The sequence below is a fragment of the Triticum aestivum genome, chromosome 7B, assembly GCF_018294505.1.
Source record: "Triticum aestivum cultivar Chinese Spring chromosome 7B, IWGSC CS RefSeq v2.1, whole genome shotgun sequence".
Classification (NCBI taxonomy): domain Eukaryota; kingdom Viridiplantae; phylum Streptophyta; class Magnoliopsida; order Poales; family Poaceae; genus Triticum; species Triticum aestivum.
In genome coordinates this window covers 728,042,112-728,064,934 of record NC_057813.1, presented here as the reverse complement: position 1 = coordinate 728,064,934, position 22,823 = coordinate 728,042,112, and the positions used below count along the sequence as shown (strand labels likewise).

The window sequence follows — 22,823 nt, the reverse complement described above, 5'->3', positions numbered from 1 at the left end:
TAAAAGTATTATTATATTTCTATGTTCATGATAATTGTCTTTTATTCATGCTATAACTGTATTATCCGGAAATCGTAATACACGTGTGAATACAAAGACCACAATATGTCCCTAGTAAGCCTCTAGTTGACTAGCTCGTTGTGATCAACAGATAGTCATGGTTTCCTGGCTATGGACATTGGATGTCGTTGATGACGGGATCACATCATTAGAAGAATGATGTGATGGACAAGACCCAATCCTAAGCATAGCACAAAGATCGTGTAGTTTGTTTGCTAGAGCTTTGCCAATGTCAAGTATCTCTTCCTTCGACCATGAGAGCGTGTAACTCCTGGATACCGTAGGGGTGCTTTGGGTGTATCAAACGTCACAACGTAACTGGGTGACTATAAAGGTGCACTACAGGTATCTCCGAAAGTATCTATTGTTTTATGCGGATCGAGACTGGGATTTGTCACTCCGTATGACGGAGAGGTATCTCTGGGCCCACTCGGTAATGCATCATCATAATGAGCTCAAGGTGACCAATGTGTTGGCCACGGGATCATGCATTACGGTACGAGTAAAGTGACTTGCCGGTAACGAGACTGAACAAGGTATTGGGATACCGACGATCGAGTCTCGGGCAAGTAACGTACCGATTGACAAAGGGAATTGTATACAGGGTTTGATCGAATCCTCGACATCGTGGTTCAACCGATGAAATCATCGAGGAGCGTGTGGGAGCCATCATGGGTATCCAGACCCCGCTGTTGGTTATTGCCCGAGAGTGGTCTCGGTCATGTCTGCATGTCTCCCGAGCCCGTAGGGTCTACACACTTAAGGTTCGGTGACGCTAGGGTTGTTAGGAAGACTAGTATGTGACTACCGAATGTTGTTCGGAGTCCCGGATGAGATCCCGGACGTCACGAGGAGTTCCGGAATGGTCCGGAGGTAAAGTTTTATATATGGGAAGTTGTTAAACGGGCACCGGAAAGTTTCGGGGTTATACCGGTATTGTACCGGGACCACCGGAAGGGTTCCGGGGGTCCACCGGGAGGGGCCACCCCTCCCGGGGGGCCACTTGGGCTGCGTGGGGATAGCAGCCAGCCCCTAGTGGGCTTGGCGCGCCCCCCTCCTTGGGCCCATGCGCCTAAGGGTGGGGGGGAAACCCTAAAGGGGGCGCACCCCCTTTGCTTGGGGGGCAAGCCCCCCACCCCTTGGCCGCCGCCCCCCCCTAGGGTTTTCCCTAGAGGGCCGGCCCCCCTTGCCCTTTCCCCTATATATAGAGGGGTGAGGGGAGGGCTGCAATACACCATAACTCAAGGCGCAGCCCCTCCCCTCCCCAACACATCTCCTCCTCCGTACGTGCTTGGCGAAGCCCTGTCGGAATACTGCCGCGTCAACTGCACCACGCCGTCGTGCTGCCGTTGGAGCTGCCTTCCTCAACCTCTCCTTCCTCCTTGCTGGATCAAGACGGAGGAGACGTCTCCCGTCCCGTACGTGTGTTGAACGCGGAGGTGCTGTCCGTTCAGCACTAGGACATCGGTGATCCGAATCACGTTCGAGTACGACTCCATCATCACCATCTCCTTGGCAAGCTTCCGCTCGTGATCTACAAGTGGTATGTAGATGCAAACTCTCTCCCTTGACTCGTTGCTTAGATGAACTCATAGATGGATCTTGGTGAAACCGTAGGAAAATTTTTAATTTTCTGCAACGTTCCCCAACAGTGGCATCATGAGCTAGGTCTATGCGTAGTTCTCTTTGCACGAGTAGAACACAATTTTGTTGTGGGCGTGGATCTTGTCATCTTACTTGCCTCTACTAGTCTTTTCTTGCTTCGGCGGTATTGTGGGATGAAGCGGCCCGGACCAACCTTACACGTACGCTTACGTGAGACCGGTTCCACCGACTAACATGCACTAGTTGCATAAGGTGGCTGGCGGGTGTCTGTCTCTCCCACTTTAGTTGGAGCGGATTCGATGAAAAGGGCCCTTATGAAGGGTAAATAGAAGTTGACAAAATCACGTTGTGGTTATTCGTAGGTAAGAAAACGTTCTTGCTAGAACCCAATTGCAGCCACGTAAAAGATGCAACAACAATTAGAGGACGTCTAACTTGTTTTTGCAGCGATTGATCAAGTGATGTGATATGGCCAGAAGTTGTGATGAATGATGAATTGTGATGTATGAGATCATGTTCTTTGTAATAGGATTCACGACTTGCATGTCGATGAGTATGACAACCGGCAGGAGCCATAGGAGTTGTCTTTATTTTTTGTATGACCTGCGTGTCATTGAAGAACGCCATGTAACTTATTTTACTTCATTGCTAAACGCGTTAGTCATAGAAGTAGAAGTAGTCGTTGGCGTGACAACTTCATGAAGACACGATGATGGAGATCATGATGATGGAGATCATGGTGTCAAGCCGGTGACAAGATGATCATGGAGCCCCGAAGATGGAGATCAATGGAGCTATATGATATTGGCCATATCATGTCACAACTATATAATTGCATGTGATGTTTATTATGTTTATGCATCTTGTTTACTTAGGACGACGGTAGTAAATAAGGTGATCCCTTACAAAATTTCAAGAAGTGTTCTCCCCTAACTGTGCACCGTTGCTACAGTTCGTCGCTTCTAAGCACCACGTGATGATCGGGTGTGATGGATTCTTACGTTCACATACAACGGGTGTAAGACAGTTTTACACAGCGAAAACACTTAGGGTTAACTTGACGAGCCTAGCATGTGCAGACATGGCCTCGGAACACGGAGACCGAAAGGTCGAACACGAGTCGTATGAAAGATACGATCAACATGAGAATGTTCACCGATGATGACTAGTCCGTCTCACGTGATGATCGGACACGGGCTAGTCGACTCGGATCGTGTAACACTTAGATGACTAGAGGGATGTCTAATCTAAGTGGGAGTTCATAATTTGATTAGAACTTAATTATCATGAACTTAGTCTAAAACCTTTGCAAATATGTCTTGTAGATCAAATGGCCAACGCTCATGTCAACATGAACTTCAACGCGTTCCTAGAGAAAACCAAGCTGAAAGATGATGGCAGCAACTATACGGACTGGGTCCGGAACCTGAGGATCATCCTCATAGCTGCCAGGAAACAATATGTCCTAGAAGGACCGCTAGGTGACGCTCCCGTCCCAGAGAACCAAGACATTATGAATGCTTGGCAGTCTCGTGCTGATGATTACTCCCTCGTTCAGTGCGGCATGCTTTACAGCTTAGAACCGGGGCTCCAAAAGCGTTTTGAGCATCACGGAGCATATGAGATGTTCGAAGAGCTGAAACTAGTTTTCCAAGCTCACGCCCGGGTCGAGAGATATGATGTCTCCGACAAGTTCTACAGTTGTAAGATGGAGGAAAACAGTTCTGTCAGTGAACACATCCTGAAGATGTCTGGGTTACACAACCGTATGACCCAGCTAAATATTAACCTCCCAGATGAGGCGGTCATTGACAGAATCCTCCAGTCGCTCCCACCAAGCTACAAGAGCTTTGTGATGAACTACAATATGCAGGGGATGGTAAAGACCATTCCTGAAGTATTTTCTATGCTGAAGTCAGCAGAGGTTGAAATCAAGAAAGAACATCAAGTGTTGATGGTCAATAAGACCACTAAGTTCAAGAAGGGCAAGGGTAAGAAGAACTTCAAGAAGGACGGCAAGGAGGTTGCCGCGCCCGGTAAGCCAGTTGCCGGGAAGAAGTCAAAGAATGGACCCAAGCCTGAGACTGAGTGCTTTTATTGCAAGGGGAAGGGTCACTGGAAGCGGAACTGCCCCAAATACTTAGCGGATAAGAAGGCCGGCAACACCAAAGGTATATTTGATATACATGTAATTGATGTGTACCTTACCAGTACTCGTAGTAACTCCTGGGTATTTGATACCGGTGCCGTTGCTCATATTTGTAACTCACAGCAGGAGCTGCGGAATAAACGGAGACTGGCGAAGGACGAGGTGACGATGCGCGTCGGGAATGGTTCCAGAGTCGATGTGATCGCCGTCGGCACGCTGCCTCTACATTTACCTACGGGATTAGTTTTGAACCTTAATAATTGTTATTTAGTGCCAAGTTTGAGCATGAACATTGTATCTGGATCTCGTTTAATTCGAGATGGCTACTCATTTAAGTCTGAGAATAATGGTTGTTCGATTTATATGAGAGATATGTTTTATGGTCATGCTCCGATGGTCAATGGTTTATTCTTAATGAATCTCGAGCGTAATATTACACATGTTCATAGTGTAGATGCCAAAAGATGTAAAGTTGATAACGATAGTCCCACATACTTGTGGCACTGCCGCCTTGGTCACATTGGTGTCAAACGCATGAAGAAGCTCCATGCTGATGGACTTTTGGAGTCTCTTGATTATGAATCATTTGACACATGCGAACCATGCCTCATGGGCAAAATGACCAAGACTCCGTTCTCCGGTACAATGGAGCGAGCAACCAACTTGTTGGAAATCATACATACCGATGTGTGCGGTCCAATGAGCGTTGAGGCTCGCGGAGGATATCGTTATGTTCTCACTCTCACTGACGACTTAAGTAGATATGGGTATATCTACTTAATGAAACACAAGTCTGAGACCTTTGAAAAGTTCAAGGAATTTCAGAATGAGGTGGAGAATCAACGTGACCGAAAGATAAAGTTCCTACGATCAGATCGTGGAGGAGAATATTTAAGTCACGAATTTGGCACGCACTTAAGGAAATGTGGAATCGTTTCACAACTCACGCCGCCTGGAACACCTCAGCGAAACGGTGTGTCCGAACGTCGTAATCGCACTCTATTGGATATGGTGCGGTCTATGATGTCTCTTACCGATTTACCGCTATCATTTTGGGGATACGCTCTAGAGACAGCTACATTCACTTTAAATAGGGCACCGTCTAAATCCGTTGAGACGACACCGTATGAATTATGGTTTGGGAAGAAACCTAAGCTGTCGTTTCTAAAAGTTTGGGGATGCGATGCTTATGTCAAGAAACTTCAACCTGAAAAGCTCGAACCCAAGTCGGAAAAATGCGTCTTCATAGGATACCCTAAGGAAACTGTAGGGTATACCTTCTACTTAAGATCCGAAGGCAAGATCTTTGTTGCCAAAAACGGATGCTTTCTGGAAAAAGAGTTTCTCTCGAAAGAAGTAAGTGGGAGGAAAGTAGAACTCGATGAAGTACTACCTCTCGAACGGGAAAGTGGTGCAGCTCAGGAAAATGTTCCTGTGATGCCCACACCAACTGAAGAGGAAACCAATGATGATGATCAAGGTACTTCGGATCAAGTTGCTACTGAACTTCGTAGGTCCACAAGGACACGTTCCGCACCAGAGTGGTACGGCAACCCTGTCCTGGAAATCATGTTGTTAGACAACGGTGAACCTTCGAACTATGAAGAAGCGATGGCGGGCCCAGATTCCAACAAATGGCTAGAAGCCATGAAATCCGAGATAGAATCCATGTATGAAAACAAAGTATGGACTTTGACTGACTTGCCCGATGATCGGCGAGCGATAGAAAACAAATGGATCTTTAAGAAGAAGACGGACGCGGATGGAAATGTTACCATCTATAAAGCTCGACTTGTCGCTAAGGGTTATCGACAAGTTCAAGGGATTGACTACGACGAGACATTCTCTCCCGTAGCGAAGCTTAAGTCCGTCCGAATCATGTTAGCAATTGCCGCATACTATGATTATGAGATATGGCAGATGGACGTCAAAACGGCATTCCTTAACGGGCATCTTAAGGAAGAGCTGTATATGATGCAGCCAGAAGGTTTTGTCGATCCTAAGAACGCTAACAAAGTATGCAAGCTCCAGCGATCCATTTATGGGCTGGTGCAAGCATCTCGGAGTTGGAATATTCGCTTTGATGAGATGATCAAAGCGTTTGGGTTTATGCAGACTTATGGAGAAGCCTGCGTTTACAAGAAAGTGAGTGGGAGCTCTGTAGCATTTCTCATATTATATGTGGATGACATACTCTTGATGGGAAATAATATAGAATTTCTGGACAGCATTAAGGCCTACTTGAACAAATGTTTTTCAATGAAGGACCTTGGAGAAGCTGCTTATATATTAGGCATCAAGATCTATAGAGATAGATCGAGACGCCTCATAGGTCTTTCACAAAGCACATACCTTGATAAGATTTTGAAAAAGTTCAAAATGGATGAGTCCAAGAAAGGGTTCTTGCCTATGTTACAAGGTGTGAGATTGAGCTCAGCTCAGTCACCGACCACGGCAAAAGATAAAGAAGAGATGAGTGTCATCCCCTATGCTTCAGCCATAGGATCTATTATGTATGCCATGCTGTGTACCAGACCTGATGTAAACCTTGGCGTGAGTTTGGTAGCAAGATACCAGAGTAATCCCGGCAAGGAACACTGGACAACGGTCAAGAATATCCTGAAGTACCTGAAAAGGACAAAGGACATGTTTCTCGTTTATGGAAGTGACGAAGAGCTCGTCGTAAAGGGTTACGTCGACGCTAGCTTCGACACAGATCTGGATGACTCTAAGTCACAAACCGGATACGTGTATATGTTGAATGGTGGAGCAGTAAGCTGGTGCAGCTGCAAGCAGAGCGTCGTGGCGGGATCTACATGTGAAGCGGAGTACATGGCAGCCTCGGAGGCAGCGCATGAAGCTATTTGGGTGAAGGAGTTCATCACCGACCTAGGAGTCATACCCAATGCGTCGGGGCCAATCAAACTCTTCTGTGACAACACTGGAGCTATTGCCCTTGCTAAGGAGCCCAGGTTTCACAAGAAGACCAGGCACATCAAGCGTCGTTTCAACTCCATCCGTGAAAATGTTCAAGATGGAGACATAGAAATTTGCAAAGTACATACGGATCTGAATGTCGCTGATCCGTTGACTAAACCTCTCTCGCGAGCTAAACATGATCAACACCAAAACTCTATGGGTGTTCGATTCATCACAATGTAACTAGATTGGTGACTCTAGTGCAAGTGGGAGACTGTTGGAAATATGCCCTAGAGGCAATAATAAAAGTATTATTATATTTCTATGTTCATGATAATTGTCTTTTATTCATGCTATAACTGTATTATCCGGAAATCGTAATACACGTGTGAATACAAAGACCACAATATGTCCCTAGTAAGCCTCTAGTTGACTAGCTCGTTGTGATCAACAGATAGTCATGGTTTCCTGGCTATGGACATTGGATGTCGTTGATGACGGGATCACATCATTAGAAGAATGATGTGATGGACAAGACCCAATCCTAAGCATAGCACAAAGATCGTGTAGTTCGTTTGCTAGAGCTTTGCCAATGTCAAGTATCTCTTCCTTCGACCATGAGAGCGTGTAACTCCTGGATACCGTAGGGGTGCTTTGGGTGTATCAAACGTCACAACGTAACTGGGTGACTATAAAGGTGCACTACAGGTATCTCCGAAAGTATCTATTGTTTTATGCGGATCGAGACTGGGATTTGTCACTCCGTATGACGGAGAGGTATCTCTGGGCCCACTCGGTAATGCATCATCATAATGAGCTCAAGGTGACCAATGTGTTGGCCACGGGATCATGCATTACGGTACGAGTAAAGTGACTTGCCGGTAACGAGACTGAACAAGGTATTGGGATACCGACGATCGAGTCTCGGGCAAGTAACGTACCGATTGACAAAGGGAATTGTATACAGGGTTTGATCGAATCCTCGACATCGTGGTTCAACCGATGAAATCATCGAGGAGCGTGTGGGAGCCATCATGGGTATCCAGACCCCGCTGTTGGTTATTGCCCGAGAGTGGTCTCGGTCATGTCTGCATGTCTCCCGAGCCCGTAGGGTCTACACACTTAAGGTTCGGTGACGCTAGGGTTGTTAGGAAGACTAGTATGTGACTACCGAATGTTGTTCGGAGTCCCGGATGAGATCCCGGACGTCACGAGGAGTTCCGGAATGGTCCGGAGGTAAAGTTTTATATATGGGAAGTTGTTAAACGGGCACCGGAAAGTTTCGGGGTTATACCGGTATTGTACCGGGACCACCGGAAGGGTTCCGGGGGTCCACCGGGAGGGGCCACCCCTCCCGGGGGGCCACTTGGGCTGCGTGGGGATAGCAGCCAGCCCCTAGTGGGCTTGGCGCGCCCCCCTCCTTGGGCCCATGCGCCTAAGGGTGGGGGGGAAACCCTAAAGGGGGCGCACCCCCTTTGCTTGGGGGGCAAGCCCCCCACCCCTTGGCCGCCGCCCCCCCTAGGGTTTTCCCTAGAGGGCCGGCCCCCCTTGCCCTTTCCCCTATATATAGAGGGGTGAGGGGAGGGCTGCAATACACCATAACTCAAGGCGCAGCCCCTCCCCTCCCCAACACATCTCCTCCTCCGTACGTGCTTGGCGAAGCCCTGTCGGAATACTGCCGCGTCAACTGCACCACGCCGTCGTGCTGCCGTTGGAGCTACCTTCCTCAACCTCTCCTTCCTCCTTGCTGGATCAAGACGGAGGAGACGTCTCCCGTCCCGTACGTGTGTTGAACGCGGAGGTGCTGTCCGTTCAGCACTAGGACATCGGTGATCCGAATCACGTTCGAGTACGACTCCATCATCACCATCTCCTTGGCAAGCTTCCGCTCGTGATCTACAAGTGGTATGTAGATGCAAACTCTCTCCCTTGACTCGTTGCTTAGATGAACTTATAGATGGATCTTGGTGAAACCGTAGGAAAAATTTTAATTTTCTGCAACGTTCCCCAACAGTTACGGGTTGAATCGGAGGGCTTGCGGATGGCCGACCAAAATTTGGGCCGGGGTACCGACGGCTAGTGCCGCTCAAAGCGCTAATTTTCACCTGGCTGATATCCATGCGTGAACACAAAGTCACGACCCCATTAAAAGCGTCAATTATCGCATGCAATCACGATCCCATTAAAAGTGGCAATTATTCTCACGTTGACTCTCCTCTCAGTTTATGATGTCTACTATGCAATTTTTATTCTTGTAGACTCGGTTAGGCCTCCAAATATAGAGTTATGTATGATGATATGTCTCCAATGTATCTATACTTTTTATGTATTCATGCCATGTTTATAATATTTCTACATGCTTTTGGTATGATTTGGTTAGAACTAACCCGGACTGACGATGTTTTCAGCAGAACTAACGTGGTGTTGTTTTTGTGCAGAAATAAAATTTCTTGGAATGCGTTGAAAATCAATGGAGATTTTTCTAGAAAATATAAAAAATACTGAAATAAAGAATTACCGGAGAGGAGGCTCGTGGGGCCCACGGGGGTGGAGGGCGCGCCCCCCTGCCTTGTGGACACCCCGTGGGTCCTCCTAACTTGTTCTCGACGCCAAACCCTCCTATAAATACCCAAACCTCCAGAAAGAAACCTAGATCGGGAGTTCCGCCGCCGCAAGCCTCTGTAGCCACCAAAAACCAATCGGGACACTGTTCCGGCACCCTGTCGGAGGGGGGATCCATCACCGGTGGCCATCTTCATCATCCCAGGCGCTCTCCATGACGAGGAGGGAGTAGTTCACCCTCGGGGCTGAGGGTATGTACCAGTAGCTATGTGTTTGATCTCTCTCTCTCTCTCTCATGTTCTTGATTTGGCACGATCTTAATGTATCGCGAGCTTTGCTATTATAGTTGGATCTTATGATGTTTCTCCCCCTCTACTCTCTTGTAATGGATTTAGTTTTCCTTTTGAAGTTATCTTATCGGATTGAGTCTTTAAGGATTTGAGAACACTTGATGTATGTCTTGCATGTGCTTATCTGTGGGATATTCACGTGATCTACTTGATGTATGTTTTGGTGATCAACTTGCGGGTTCAGTGACCTTGTGAACTTATGCATAGGGGTTGGCACACGTTTTCGTCTTGACTATCCGGTAGAAACTTTGGGGCACTCTTTGAAGTTATTTCTGTTGGTTGAATAGATGAATCTGAGATTGTGTGATGCATATCGTATAGTCATGCCCATGGATACTTGAGGTGACATTGGAGTATCTAGGTGACATTAGGGTTTTGGTTGATTTGTGTCTTAAGGTGTTATTCTAGTACGAACTCTATGATAGATCGAACGGGAAGAATAGCTTCATGTTATTTTACTACGGACTCTTAAATAGACCGATCAGAAAGGATAACTTTGAGGTGGTTTCGTACCCTACAGTAATCTCTTCGTTTGTTCTCCGCTATTAGTGACTTTGGAATGACTCTTTGTTGCATGTTGAGGGATAGTTATATGATCCAGTTATGTTATTATTGTTGAAAGAACTTGCACTAGTGAAAGTATGAACCATAGACCGTTTGTGCTCACTTTTATCATTAGTTACCTTGCTATTTTTATATTTTCAGATTACAAAAACCTATACCTACCATCCATATTGCACTTGTATTACCATCTCTTCGTCGAACTAGTGCACCTATACAATTTACCATTGTATTGAGTGTGTTGGGGACACAAGAGACTCTTTGTTATTTGGTTGCAGGGTTATTTGAGAGAGACAATCTTCATCCTACACCTCCCACGGATTGATAAACCTTAGGTCATCCACTTGAGGGAAATTTGCTACTGTCCTATAAATCTCTGCACTTGGAGGCCCAACAACGTCTACAAGGAGAAGGTTGCATAGTAGACATCATAGGACAGTAGCAAATTTCCCAATTGAATGACCTAAGGTTTATAAATTCATAAGAGGTGTAGAATGAAGATGGTCTCTCTCAAACAACTCTGCAATCAAAAATAAGAAATCTCTTCTGTCCTCAACACACCCAATACAATGATAAACTATATAGGTACACTAGTTCGACAAAAAGATGGTGATACAAATGTAGAATGGATAGTAGAATAGGTTTTTTATAATCTAAATAAATAAAAACAGCAATGCAACAAGTAGCAAAAGTGAGCACACACGGTATTTCAATGCTTAGAAACAAGGCATATGTTCATACTTTCACTACTGCAATCTCTCAAGTGCTAACATAATTGAATCATATAATAATTTCTCAATGTGCGACAAAGAATCACTCCAAAGTTCTTATCAATAGCGGGGAACATAAGATGAAATTGTTGCACGTAGCAAACCATCTCAAAGTTATCCTTTCTGATCAATCTATTGAGTCATCCCTATAAGTGCCACAAACAACCCTAGAGTTCATACCAAAATAACATCATATGATATGCATCAATTAATTCCAATGTCACCTAGATACTCCAATGTCACCTAGATACTCCAATGTCACCACAAGTATCCGTGAGTTAATTATTCGACATGCATGACGTACATCAAGTGTTCTCAAATCCAAAAAACTCAATCCAATAATAATGAAAGCTCGAAGAAAAAGACTCAATTCATCACAACAAGATAGAGATGGAAGAACACCACGTGATCCAACTATATTAATAAAGCTCGTGGTACATCAAGATCATGCCAAATCAAAAACATGAGAGAGAGAGAACACATAGCTACTGGAACATACTCTTAACCCCGATGGTGAACTACTCCTCCTCGTCATGGAGACCACCGGGATGATGAAGATGGCCTCCAGTGATCTTTTTCCCCTCCGGCAGGGTGCCGAAAAAGGCCTCAAGATGAGAGTGCTTCGATACAGAGCCTTGTGGCGGTGGCGTGGAAGTTCTAGATTTCTTTCTAGGGTTTCTGCGTTAATAAGATATTTTAACGTTGATTTCATGCATGTGGGACCCACAAGCTCAGACGACACCCCCTATCTGAGGACTGCGAGATTGTTCGAATCTATATAAAAAAGTATGGTTGGCCAAATAGCTTTTTTGTTTCTTATTATTATCTTATTAGAAATGAAAACCTTGGTTTCACATAGAGCTGGCCAAATGGGCCTGCCCGGCCCGACACGACCCTCCAACCTTAATCATGCATCGTACGGCACGACCCGTCGTGGCACATTTAATAGTCGGGCCGTGCCGTGCCGGCTCGTGTACTGGAGCCTGCAGGCCAACCACGACCCAGATGTTAATCGGGCTGACCCACCAGCACGCCAGACACATAGGCCCACCTCCTGTTTGGCATGTGGGGCTATTTTTACCTACTGGGCATGGTATTAGGCCATATATACACACATAAAAAAAGAAAAAAAGATAAAATGGGTTGTGTCATGCCAGCTTGCGTGCTCAGCCTAGCAGCCCAAGCACGTTCCAAGGTATGCCGCGTGCCTGGCATGACCCGTTTAGCCCGGTGCCATGCCTGGCCCGTCACATGTCGTGCTAGCTTGCTCGCGGGCTGGCAATGCCAGGCCCGACCCATTTGGTCAGCTTTGGTTTCACATGGGACTGCTCCCCTTAACGTATGCGTTTAAGTGTTTTTTTAAATTTGCCCGTGGTTCAAGCTAGTTTATAGTAGAAAAAACTTGTCATTGGTGCGCACCATGATGCAAAAACAACCAGTGGCGGAGGCAGGGGGACCAGCAGGGGCCCTGGCCCCCCCTAACAATATGGATGTAGCGCTAATTTGTTGATGAACAGTGCAAAAACCAGTGATTATCTACTGTTAAAAGCCCATTTTTCATTGGCTTGGCCCTCCCCAGCCCGTTTTAGCAGCCTTCGGCCCAAGTGATACAAATTTCCTGGCTCCGCCACTGAAACAACGACAACAATGATTGACATGTTCTTGCTAAACAAATGCCACAACAAACTCCAGGTTTTGTACTGTCCATTCTGTATGTTTGGATCTGGAGTAGAGGAGTAGTGGGGCACACACTAGAAAATTTCTTGGGATGTGTCAGTTGGTTATGCCCGTTTATTTATGGTGTCGTGCCTGGGCCTAGAGGCTGGGCACGAGGGACACCACAACAAGGCTCGTGTACTAAACATGCCCTTGCAGGCGGTGCTGTGACAGACACGTTTAGCCTTGGGCTGTGTCGTGTCGGCCCAGGTGGCCAGGTATGGGAACAAACATGCTACGGGTCAAGATAGATTCCTCCGTCCGGGAGGGCATTTCTTTGGTTGAAGACCTGGGACTAACCAAATTACATGTTTCAACCGCCCGTCTGAGAGTCGTATAGGAGCTTCAAGTCAACAAGAACTTTAGAAGCCACTATATGATCTTGCAGAAGATTAAGAAGCATAGTTTGTCTTTCACAACGTTCAAATTTTACACGAGGGGCGTAAACCACAACGGGGAAGCTGACCGGCCAACTGAGATGGCCTCTTCCCTTGAGTGAGGCCATTATATTTGGTTAAATTCCTCTCCGGAACATTTATGTATTCCTGTAAACATTGATCTTATGCAATAAAGCACGTTATGATTCTAAAAAACACATGACGCGGGTACTCCATGGTGGTCGTCTTCCTCAGCGGAGGATCACGCGTGGGTGAACATTCAAGCGAGAGCATGAGCAGTGACGTCTCAGGTGGGCTGCATGCCATGGAACGGGACAAGTGGACGATGATTAGGGTCTAGTTCTTTTTCAACAACTTCTTTGTTTTAGTAGCTCCGGCCGAAAAAGAACCAAAACCTTTTTCACGTTTTGTGCGGGTGCACACATCTCCTTCACAGAACCAGATACAAACACAGGTGGGAGGACTAAAAGGGAATGACTACGCGTCACTCGACTGAACCATTTTTGTGACAAGTCAACTCTTTCTGAACCGTTGAATCTTGATCCAAGGATCTGCAGTCATCTTTCACCTCAAACTAGAAGCGCACTGTTCATCTTCTTCATCGGGCCGCCGCCTAGCCCAGGCCAAGCCGCCAGCCTCCTCCCCCCGTGGCCGGCGGCGCTTCCGCAACCGCCTCGCCGCCCCGCCGTCCCCTCGCCCTCCCCCCCACAGTCAGGCTTGCCGCCGCCCTCGACCATCCCTCTAGCCCCGCCCCCATCTAGTTTTCTTCTTCAGCGAAGCCACACCACCGTCCCCACCTTGAACCCTAAAATAGATAATTGTGTGATGACGGCAAGCCCATTCCTTCTCTTTGGTGAGGCCCTTCCTTCTCCTTCGATGATCCGAAAATCGACTGACCCAAACTCGAAAAGCCAATCGACTGAAATCTACCTAAAACCGGGACTAAAAAACCCGGGGGAGAAGTCCTGATTATAACAAATATCGCCAGTTCAAATTTATTAGCCCCTGAAACGAGCCTGTATTTACGCCGATATTGCCACTCCATCCACGAAACGAGCCGGCCCTTCTCTTCTCTCCCGAAGCAGCCCGTCGCCCCCCCCCTCTCTCCCCGCACCAAAAAGAAAAAAAAAAAGCTCTCGCGCTAGGGTTCCTCCAGCGCCGCCGCTCCCCTACCCCGCCGCCTCCCGGCGGTCCCCCTCCCCCCGCCTCCGTCTCCACCCCCAGCCGCTCCCCCACCGCCCACCGCCGACGCCCTCCCGCCGCTCCTCCGCCCCCCGCGACCCACCAGCCACCGCTCCCCACGCACCGCGCCCGCCCAAATTCCCCGCCTTCCGCCGGCCCCATCCTCCCGCGTCCGTCCCCCGCCGGCCCGTCCCACCGCCCGCCCCCGACGCCCCGCCTCGACGCGGCGCGGAGCCCGGGCCGAAACCCCAGCCTCCGCGCGCGTGCACGCCTCCGGCTCTTGGCGACGCCAGCGGAGGCCTCCCCCTCCGGGGCCAAGGATCCCGAGGGTGCCTCCAGGGGGGCTGCCCTCCGCGCGCCCCGGCGAGGACACGCTCAGGTTGGTCCCTTTATCTCTCTCGCACGCGCCACCAGGGTCCGATCTGTGATTCTAGGGTTGATGCGCTGGGGTTCTTGGCAATTTCGGGTGGCTCCTTCGATTGGGGATTGGATAACAGGGCGTCTACCTGGCTTAACAAAGGCTCGTAGTATTATGTCTGAGGAATCTCCAATAGGCCATTAACCCTAGAATCGTACTCTAGATGTCTTTCGCTGATTGGGCCGTCCACTCTAGCACAATTGAGGCTTTTTGGGTATGTTGGGGAATCTCCAATAGGTCGTTTATTGGCTTGTTACTAGGAGAAGGGAAAAAAATCCGATTTTTTTTCTAGTGAAGGCCATTCAGCTAGCCCTATTGATTATCAAACACCATGGATAATACCCTGCTTGGCAGTATGCTGCCTCCATCCTGGTGACATAATCGCAGTAATCCGTGGGGGATCCGTAGTAGACCCCAGCTAGTATATGCTTGGTAGTAGGGGTCGTAACGCATACCGTTTCCCATTGTTGGCAAAATAAAACTAGGGGGATCAACATCCCGAACACAGGATAAGGAAAGTCGTCCCTTTTTGGAAAAATTGTCTGTGAACTCTGACTTTTACTTGGAAACATTTGATGATTGTCCTGTGTGTTCTATGCATGTTACACTTACTGTATTCATCCTTCTGTTTTGTTACTAGCTGCCGCAGATTATGGAGGCATAAGGCATTAACTCCATGCTTTCCGCACACATGTTGTTCCAGATTCAGAGTTCTTACTTTCCTCTTTTGAAAAAAAAGAAATTGAAATTTAGTGACCACTCGTTGTCTGTATGAGCTGTTACTGTTGTTATTTCATACAGTTGATTTTATTTTATCTGTACTGCCCTAAGTTCTGTCCAGTCAAAATAAACTGTTCATCCTAGAATGGATAGTAGTACACGACAAAGTCTCATTGTCCTCCGTCTTCTTTTTCCTGTCTGGCCTATGATTATCTCGGCATTTTAAGCAGCTTGCTCTGACTGAATATTCTGTTTTCAGCTGACTGAGAGAAGCTGTGCTGTATGTACCATGTGTGTCTATCGGAGAGGGCATCATGAAGCCTGAAGTTACTGGTCATTTGCCAAAATCAGAAAGTAATAAACCAAACACAATGACCACGCAAGCCTGTAAGAGACGGAGGTCAGTTTATATAAGCAGTGGGTCAGAAGATTCTGGTACAGATTCAGAGGTTGAGGGAAGTAAACGGTCTCAAAAATCTGGGACGACGTCAATATCTTCATCTGAGCATCGACCATCTTCTAACAACAAGGCTGGAAGCATGAATGCTAGCAAGACAAGGGTCTGTAGAAATATTCTGGGGAAGCTCATGGATCACCCGGGTGGTTGGCTGTTCCATAAACCGGTTGATCCAGACCTATTTGGCATTCCTGATTACTTTGATGTTATCCGCAATCCAATGGACCTGGGCACTGTCAAGAAGAAACTCACAAACAAGAATTATTTAAGCACCGATGAGTTTGCAGCAGATGTGAGACTAACATTTTCAAATGCAATGACGTATAATCCTCCTGGAAATCAGGTCCACACAGTAGCTGAACAGCTGAATATAATGTTTAATTCGGAATGGACATCATATGAAAGAAAATGGATCGACAGAAATCTGAAGCCAGTGCAGTTGCCGATGAAGGTAATTAAGGCTCATGTGGCTGTCAATTCAAAGCCAGTGGTTTCTAGAGGGCTGGTCGCATGCTCAGATTCATCTGCAAAGAAGACATTGACAAATGCAATATCCTCCAAAGTAAGACCACCTGATACCTTCATTCACTTGATTATTTGGTATTTTGTCATCCTAAGGGCAATATGATTTTAATGTACTGCTATATGTTGTATGAACAGGTAAAAATTAAGTTTTGTGTGCGTGGCTCGGGGCAGACCTTATCCAAAGGTGTGAATGGTGTAACTTCTTTTCATTATGTGCCACAAACTTTTCAGGACTATACTCTTTTGTCATGGTTATAGATGTTTTTTAATCCAGAGACACCTGTGCAAGCAGCTGGTAGCAAAGAGGGCCCTTTACATCATCCTGTCGCATGCACCAAGGTTTCGACAATACATCATTCTATCCCATGCACCAAGGTTTCGACAATGAGTTCCCTTGTTTCTGTTTGATGCATTTCTGTATTTAGTTTTATGGCACATCATTAGTGAAGCAAATTCTCAGTTGTCCCCCCTAAGACTTGTATTCCATCTTTAGGAGAGCGCTAACACAACTAAGGTCCAGTCAAGTGAGCACAGAGTTCAGTCGATTGGTATGTTGATGAATTCCATCTAATTGTATCCCATGCCATCTGTTTTGTTAATGCTTTTGTTTGCTCTCTTAGGAAATGAATCACGGTCTTGCAGTGATACTTCAACTTCGCCTCTTTCTTCCTATGGTCAAGGTTCTATCAGCGTGCCCTCTCTTATCATATCTTTGTTCATCTAATTATTGTTTAATTCTTTATCTGTGGTGATAACATAACAGTTAGGAACTTGGCACAATGTTGTTGCCATATATTTTGTTGCTAATGCAATGCATGTTGTGACGTGAATCTCAGGAGACGGAAGTTATTTACAGGCTGAACCTTTGTCACCAGCCAAGGCCCTGCGTGCAGCAATGCTTAAGAGGCGTTTTGCTGGAACGATTGTGAAGGCACAGCAGAAGGCACTTCTGGACCATGTAATTTTCTGTAATGTATATGCTAAATTTTGTACGCTAGTATTGCAATTATGCTATTTAGTCAGCAAGTTTTCTGCTGCACTTACAGTTCTGGCTGATGTGCTGTTTTGATCTCTTTCTTAGGGGCAGCAAATAGACCCTGCAAAATTACAGTTGGAAAAGGAGAGGCTGGAAAAAAGGCAGCAAGAAGGTAATAATTAGCCATGAGCTTCTGATCAGCAATTTTATATAGGCTGGATACATTTTGCTGTCCACTAGTTCTGTGAGTTTGGTCAAGTATCTTATATGTGCACTGAGCTCTCTCGTAGTCATGTGGACTTGTAGTTTCCGTTCTTTAAATGTGATACTTTTTCATTTAAACCCAAAATAAACTACACTTGTTTTAATTTTTCATGCAGAAAATAAGCTAAACTTGTTTGAATTCTCATGCCCAAAATAAGATACTTTGAATTCTTATTCCAAAAATAAGATATATACTTGTTTGAATTGTACTACCTCTGTTTCTAAATGTAAGATGTTTTGGCAGTTCAAATTGAACTGCCTGAACTGCCAGAACATCTTATATTTGGGAACAGAGGGTTTATAAGATATGAGATGTTTTTGGTGTTCAAAATGGGCCTGTTCGATGCTGGGATTGCTGGTAGTGGCGAGTCTTCACTATAGTCTCACATGCTGATATGGCACTAATAATAAGTGAGGCGAAAGCGAGGCTTGATATTTTATCTTGATAGTTTATTAATGGATGGATTATGTTTTTTGAACAAGTTTATTAGTCATCAGACCTTAATTCTTGTGCACAACTACAAAAAGAATGCCAAAAGTGTGCCTTCCCCAGATTTATTTGTACAGTCCGTAATTTGTGTATTTCATGCCTTGGCTTATATTGACGTTTCATCTAGTTGAGCTAATTTTGGCATTGTTAGCTACCATTGTGTACTGGCTAGGAACTGATAGTTACTGCGTGCTATGGAAATGGTTTATATGCCTTAACCCCGATCCACTCTTAAAATGGTTGTTGATGAACCAAGTATCTTCTTTCTCATGTGTGGTTCTCTGAATTGCCTTTCCTCTTGCTCGAAACCATCCATGTGCCAGCCAATTTGAAGAGTTCAAGTTTGTCTCTAGTCATTCTATGTCCTATTTCGCCATATGTTTCCATTACCAGTAGAGTGCCCATACATTGGAACATTGTATTTTTCTACTTTGCCAGCATGGCATGATACAGATATTACTGTAATTCAACATGAAAGTTGTTAAAAGAAAGAGCATCCCTACAAAATTGAGGCATATGTACACATTGGCAAGGGTCATGAATACCACATGATCAAGTTTCAGGGACCATTGCTGTACTTATTTTGATCTTATCTGAAGTAAGTTGGCAATAAGTAAAATACAATCTGGTTAGTAAATGAAAGATGCTTATGCATTAAGCATTAGCAGTAGCTGGTAGATACGCATCAGTTAATTGTAGACAGTTGCCTGTCAGCTAGATAATCAGCTTATAGCTTCTCTATTAAAGGAAGTCCCGTTGCTTGTAGGCAATCAAGGAAGGAAGAATTCACAACATGGATTGCTATTTTTTCAAAGAGTAGCTGTCATTTGTTTGATATGATAAGATGGATGAGTTGGTTCTTGGTTCTGGGAGTTTTTTCCATTTACTGTAGCGTCTGGTATGTAAGTCTAGGCACTAAAGGTTGTGGGTTGTTTGGAACAAACCGACTTACCCCTGTACCGACCTAGTACTCTATACTCCTTCCATTCCTTAATGTTAGTTATATTTTTGGGCACAATAATGGAGGATTTGGGATAGAAATATCCCTGCTTAGTTTGGTGATTACAGGCATAATTATGGGTGATAAATTAATTATCCTTCCAAAAAATAACTTGGACCATTGCATACATGAAGCATGGCTTCCAAAAATAAATGGCTGTTGGATTTATTTTGGGTAGAATCAGCAGTTCAATGGAAATAAAGCAAATGCACCTAACAAATTGGAATTTCTCTCAAAAACATATCTACCTAAAACATTAAGAAACGGAGGGAGTATATAGCAGTATGGATGATGGGCAACAACATGAACTCTTTGAAAATGGAGAACAGAAACTCTAAAAATATATTCTGTATGGCTCATTTTTAGGTCGTACTCTTTTGTGCCGCGCTGACATTGAGTTACACCATTGCCGTTAAATGCTGGCCTTATTATAACTTACTCCAAATTCGTTCTGTGCCTGCAGAGAAAGAAAGGATTGAGGCCCAGGTGAAGGCTGCTGAAGCTGCTGCACAGTTCAAGTTAGATGAAGAACTAAGGAAGAAGAGGGAGCGAGAAAGAGAGGCAGCACGGCTGGCACTACACATGGTACTAGCTGCTTGTCCTGTGTGACCATCCAGCGAGTCTGTAAGCTTGATGTCCCACAGTGGCTATTCAACCTTTTTCCTTCTTGCAGATGAAGAAGACTGTCGACATTGACAACAGCGACTTCCTAAAGGACCTGGAAAACATCAGCAAAAAGTGGGAGCTGAACCCTCCTGCCAAGCTAATCGTGGATTTCGTCGACGGGATGGAGCTCCCACCTGGCCTCGGAAGCCCGCTGGAGAGGCTGGGGCTCTTCATGAAGAGAGACATGGAAGAAGAGGTCGAAGATGAAATGGAGGACTCACCAACCTCCGTGGATGTCGACAGCGTATCACCACCCTCCGTGGATGCCGACAGTGTATCGCCACCCTCTGTTGACGTCAACAGCATGTTACCACCCGCCGTCGATATGGAAATCGACGGGGAGGAAGGGGAGATTGGCTGCTGTGGGTAGCATTCGTTTTTCTTGTGAACTTTGTTTCGCATACGTATTGTGTACACCAACACGATCGTACATCGTGGTTATAAGGTTACGATGTGATTCTGCCCCGTGAGCAGGCTATGTTGACATAAGCGGCTGAGTGCACTGTAACTGTTGTGGTATTCAGAGTGAGTTTCTCGTACGAATGTTCTGTAAAACAATTGGAGAAAAAGAGGAAAAAAAGATATAGTAGTGAAGTGCTTGTGTATATACATTGCGTGTGCGATGGTGGTGTATCCAGTGAAATGGCATTTTGCCTGCGCCCTGCAGTCATGACAAGCACATCCTGAGCACATCCTGATGGTGATGGACAGCTACAGCCAGGGTAACTACGCTAGGACTTGAAGTTCAAGGCACCTCGGTGCAATGGTCACTTTGGCTCAGCTGATGAACACCCAGAGCAATTTGTGCATGGGGTTGCTCATCCATGGTGTGGTGGAATGCGCAGGTATGTCATGTCGTGTTGCAACCGTCGGATGGTACATGAAGGGCGTGTTTGCTTCCCGAACGGAGTGTAATGAAATGTCATGGTTCCGTTTCACTGTAATGGATTGGTTTCGTCTTTGTGTTTGGTGTGCGTAATTCAAAGGAATGGAATGGTTACATTTTAGTGTTTGGTTTGAGAGATGGCTTGGCGCTTCGTGGCGTGTGCCGTCGCTGTTGCCCCGGTGCAAGACCGTCACACACCCGCTTCGAAGGAGGACGAGAGAAGGGAGCTGATGTTGTAGACGAAGGAAGACAGCCGCGGCGGCATTTGGTGCCAAAAGTTGAAGAATGCGGAAAATTGTATATTTGTGCATTATATATTTGTTAGAATATTCGTTCATTATAAATAATATACATACAAATAGAATAACTTACTTGAAAAATATATTTGTGCATTAGATATTTGAATATATGTTCATATAATTTTTGAAACTGTTCACATATTTAACAAAATATTCATGTAGTATACAAGAAATATTTATGTTGTTTTAAAAAGTGTTTAGATGTTTAAATTTTTTGCGTGTTTGCCAAAATATTTATATATTAAAAATGATAAGGCAGATAATATGTATGAAAACAATATATTTTTAAACAACAATATATAATTCTTAAATTTATACTAATACTTCTTAAATAATTCTTAACTGCTTTACATTATAAAAAAAATATAATTCGTAAGTATTATTTTAGTTTTATATACATGGTTTGTCAAATAATACATGAATATTGTAACAAGGGAAAAACTAAAATGGGCCATAGTGGTTACAACCCATTTAAGAGCCATGTGCGTGTCCGGAGATAAGTCATTAAGCTTTGTTATCTGGCAATTCCTATTTGCCCGTAGGTCGCTCGACCCCCCTCCCCCCCCACCCCACTCCCCGGCGCTCTTCCCGCTGCGTACAATTAGGTCATTCGAGCATTATTCCCATTTGTTTTTTCTTGGTTCTTTGTCCTTTTTCATTCTTGTTCTTTCCTTTCTTTTTTCTGTATTTTTTCATTTTCATTTTTATCTTTTAGAAGTCATGAACATTTTTGAAATTCAAATAGTTTTCTTTCAAATGCGAATATTTTTATTTAAAATTTCTGAAGATACTTTGAATTCAGGGTCATTTTTTCAAATTTGCAGTTTTTTAAAATTACGATTTTTTTCATCAACCTCAAAAAATAGTTTTCGAGATTTAAAAATGTTTAGCAATTTTGAAAAATGTTCATCAATTTTAAATAATGCTCGCAGAGTTCAAAATTTGTTTATCATATTCAAAAAATGTTCTTGAATATTTTTCGTAAAATATAAAACATATTCGTTAAATTCGTAATTTGTTCATCATATACAAAAATGTTCATTAAAATTCAAAAATGTTCACGAATAATTCAAAACTTGTGCTTTATAGTACAAAAAATGTTCATCAAAATTCGAAAATATCTTTATAAAAATTCAAGAATTTTTTTTAATTATTATTTTTTCTAAATTGGCGAACACTTTTGGAATTCATGATTTAGTTTGCGATCTTGAACATTTTTTGATTTTTTTTGAAATACCGAACTATTTGAAAGAAGCAAAAGGGAAAACCAAAAAAGAAAAAACAATAACAAATAAAAATAATAATAAAAAAGGGAAACAGGGGAGCCTGCCCAGGTCTTGGGTCGGCCCAAGTTCGTGCGTAGGGAGCGAGGGTGTGTGCGTTTGGTCGACACTCAACGCATTGCGCGTGGAATAGGAGCTCCCTTGCTATGCTTCGTATGCGGCAAACTCTATTGGGTCGGGTGGCTCTTTGTCTGTGCTATAGAACGAGGTGTTTAGTTCCAGCCCTTGTGGTAAACATTTTTCGTATGAGTTTTCCCTTTGCATCTAACAGGTGGGACCCAATGGTCATAGAGACATAGTGGCATTTCAGGGGCTTTATATGATATTCCCTATTAATGTAGGGGGTCTGTGCAAAAAAAAATGATTCATCTTTACTCAATCGCTAACAGTGGGCCAGGTGCCACTCTATCACATGACAAGAGCGGCGTATACGGTTGCAAACAAAAAATTCTAATATACATGCACAGTAAGGCAAGTTGGTACTAGTTTTTCATAGTTTACAAGTTTCGGCACCAAATTGCACATGCTATGCAACTTTGTGTACGGTGAGTGTATTTAAGTCCGTTG

General features: G+C 44.8%; 1 protein-coding gene across 2 annotated transcripts; it reads left to right on the top strand.

Annotated features, from left to right (window-relative positions):
* Window positions 1-14,315: 14,315 nt before the first annotated feature.
* LOC123156203 (transcription factor GTE10) lies at window positions 14,316-20,382 on the top strand. Of its 2 annotated transcripts, none has more exons than XM_044574363.1 (10): window positions 14,316-14,651; window positions 15,670-16,429; window positions 16,528-16,576; window positions 16,667-16,731; window positions 16,886-16,940; window positions 17,013-17,072; window positions 17,229-17,350; window positions 17,474-17,540; window positions 19,586-19,707; window positions 19,796-20,382. In XM_044574363.1, exons 2-10 carry the CDS (start codon window positions 15,725-15,727, stop codon window positions 20,156-20,158), a joined length of 1,608 nt encoding a protein of 535 aa, XP_044430298.1. In that variant the 5' UTR covers window positions 14,316-14,651; window positions 15,670-15,724; the 3' UTR covers window positions 20,159-20,382. The 2 variants fall into 2 exon arrangements, with proteins under 2 accessions (XP_044430298.1, XP_044430297.1); XM_044574362.1 differs by having other exon boundaries at window positions 14,324-14,651; window positions 16,667-16,767.
* Window positions 20,383-22,823: the final 2,441 nt, after the last annotated feature.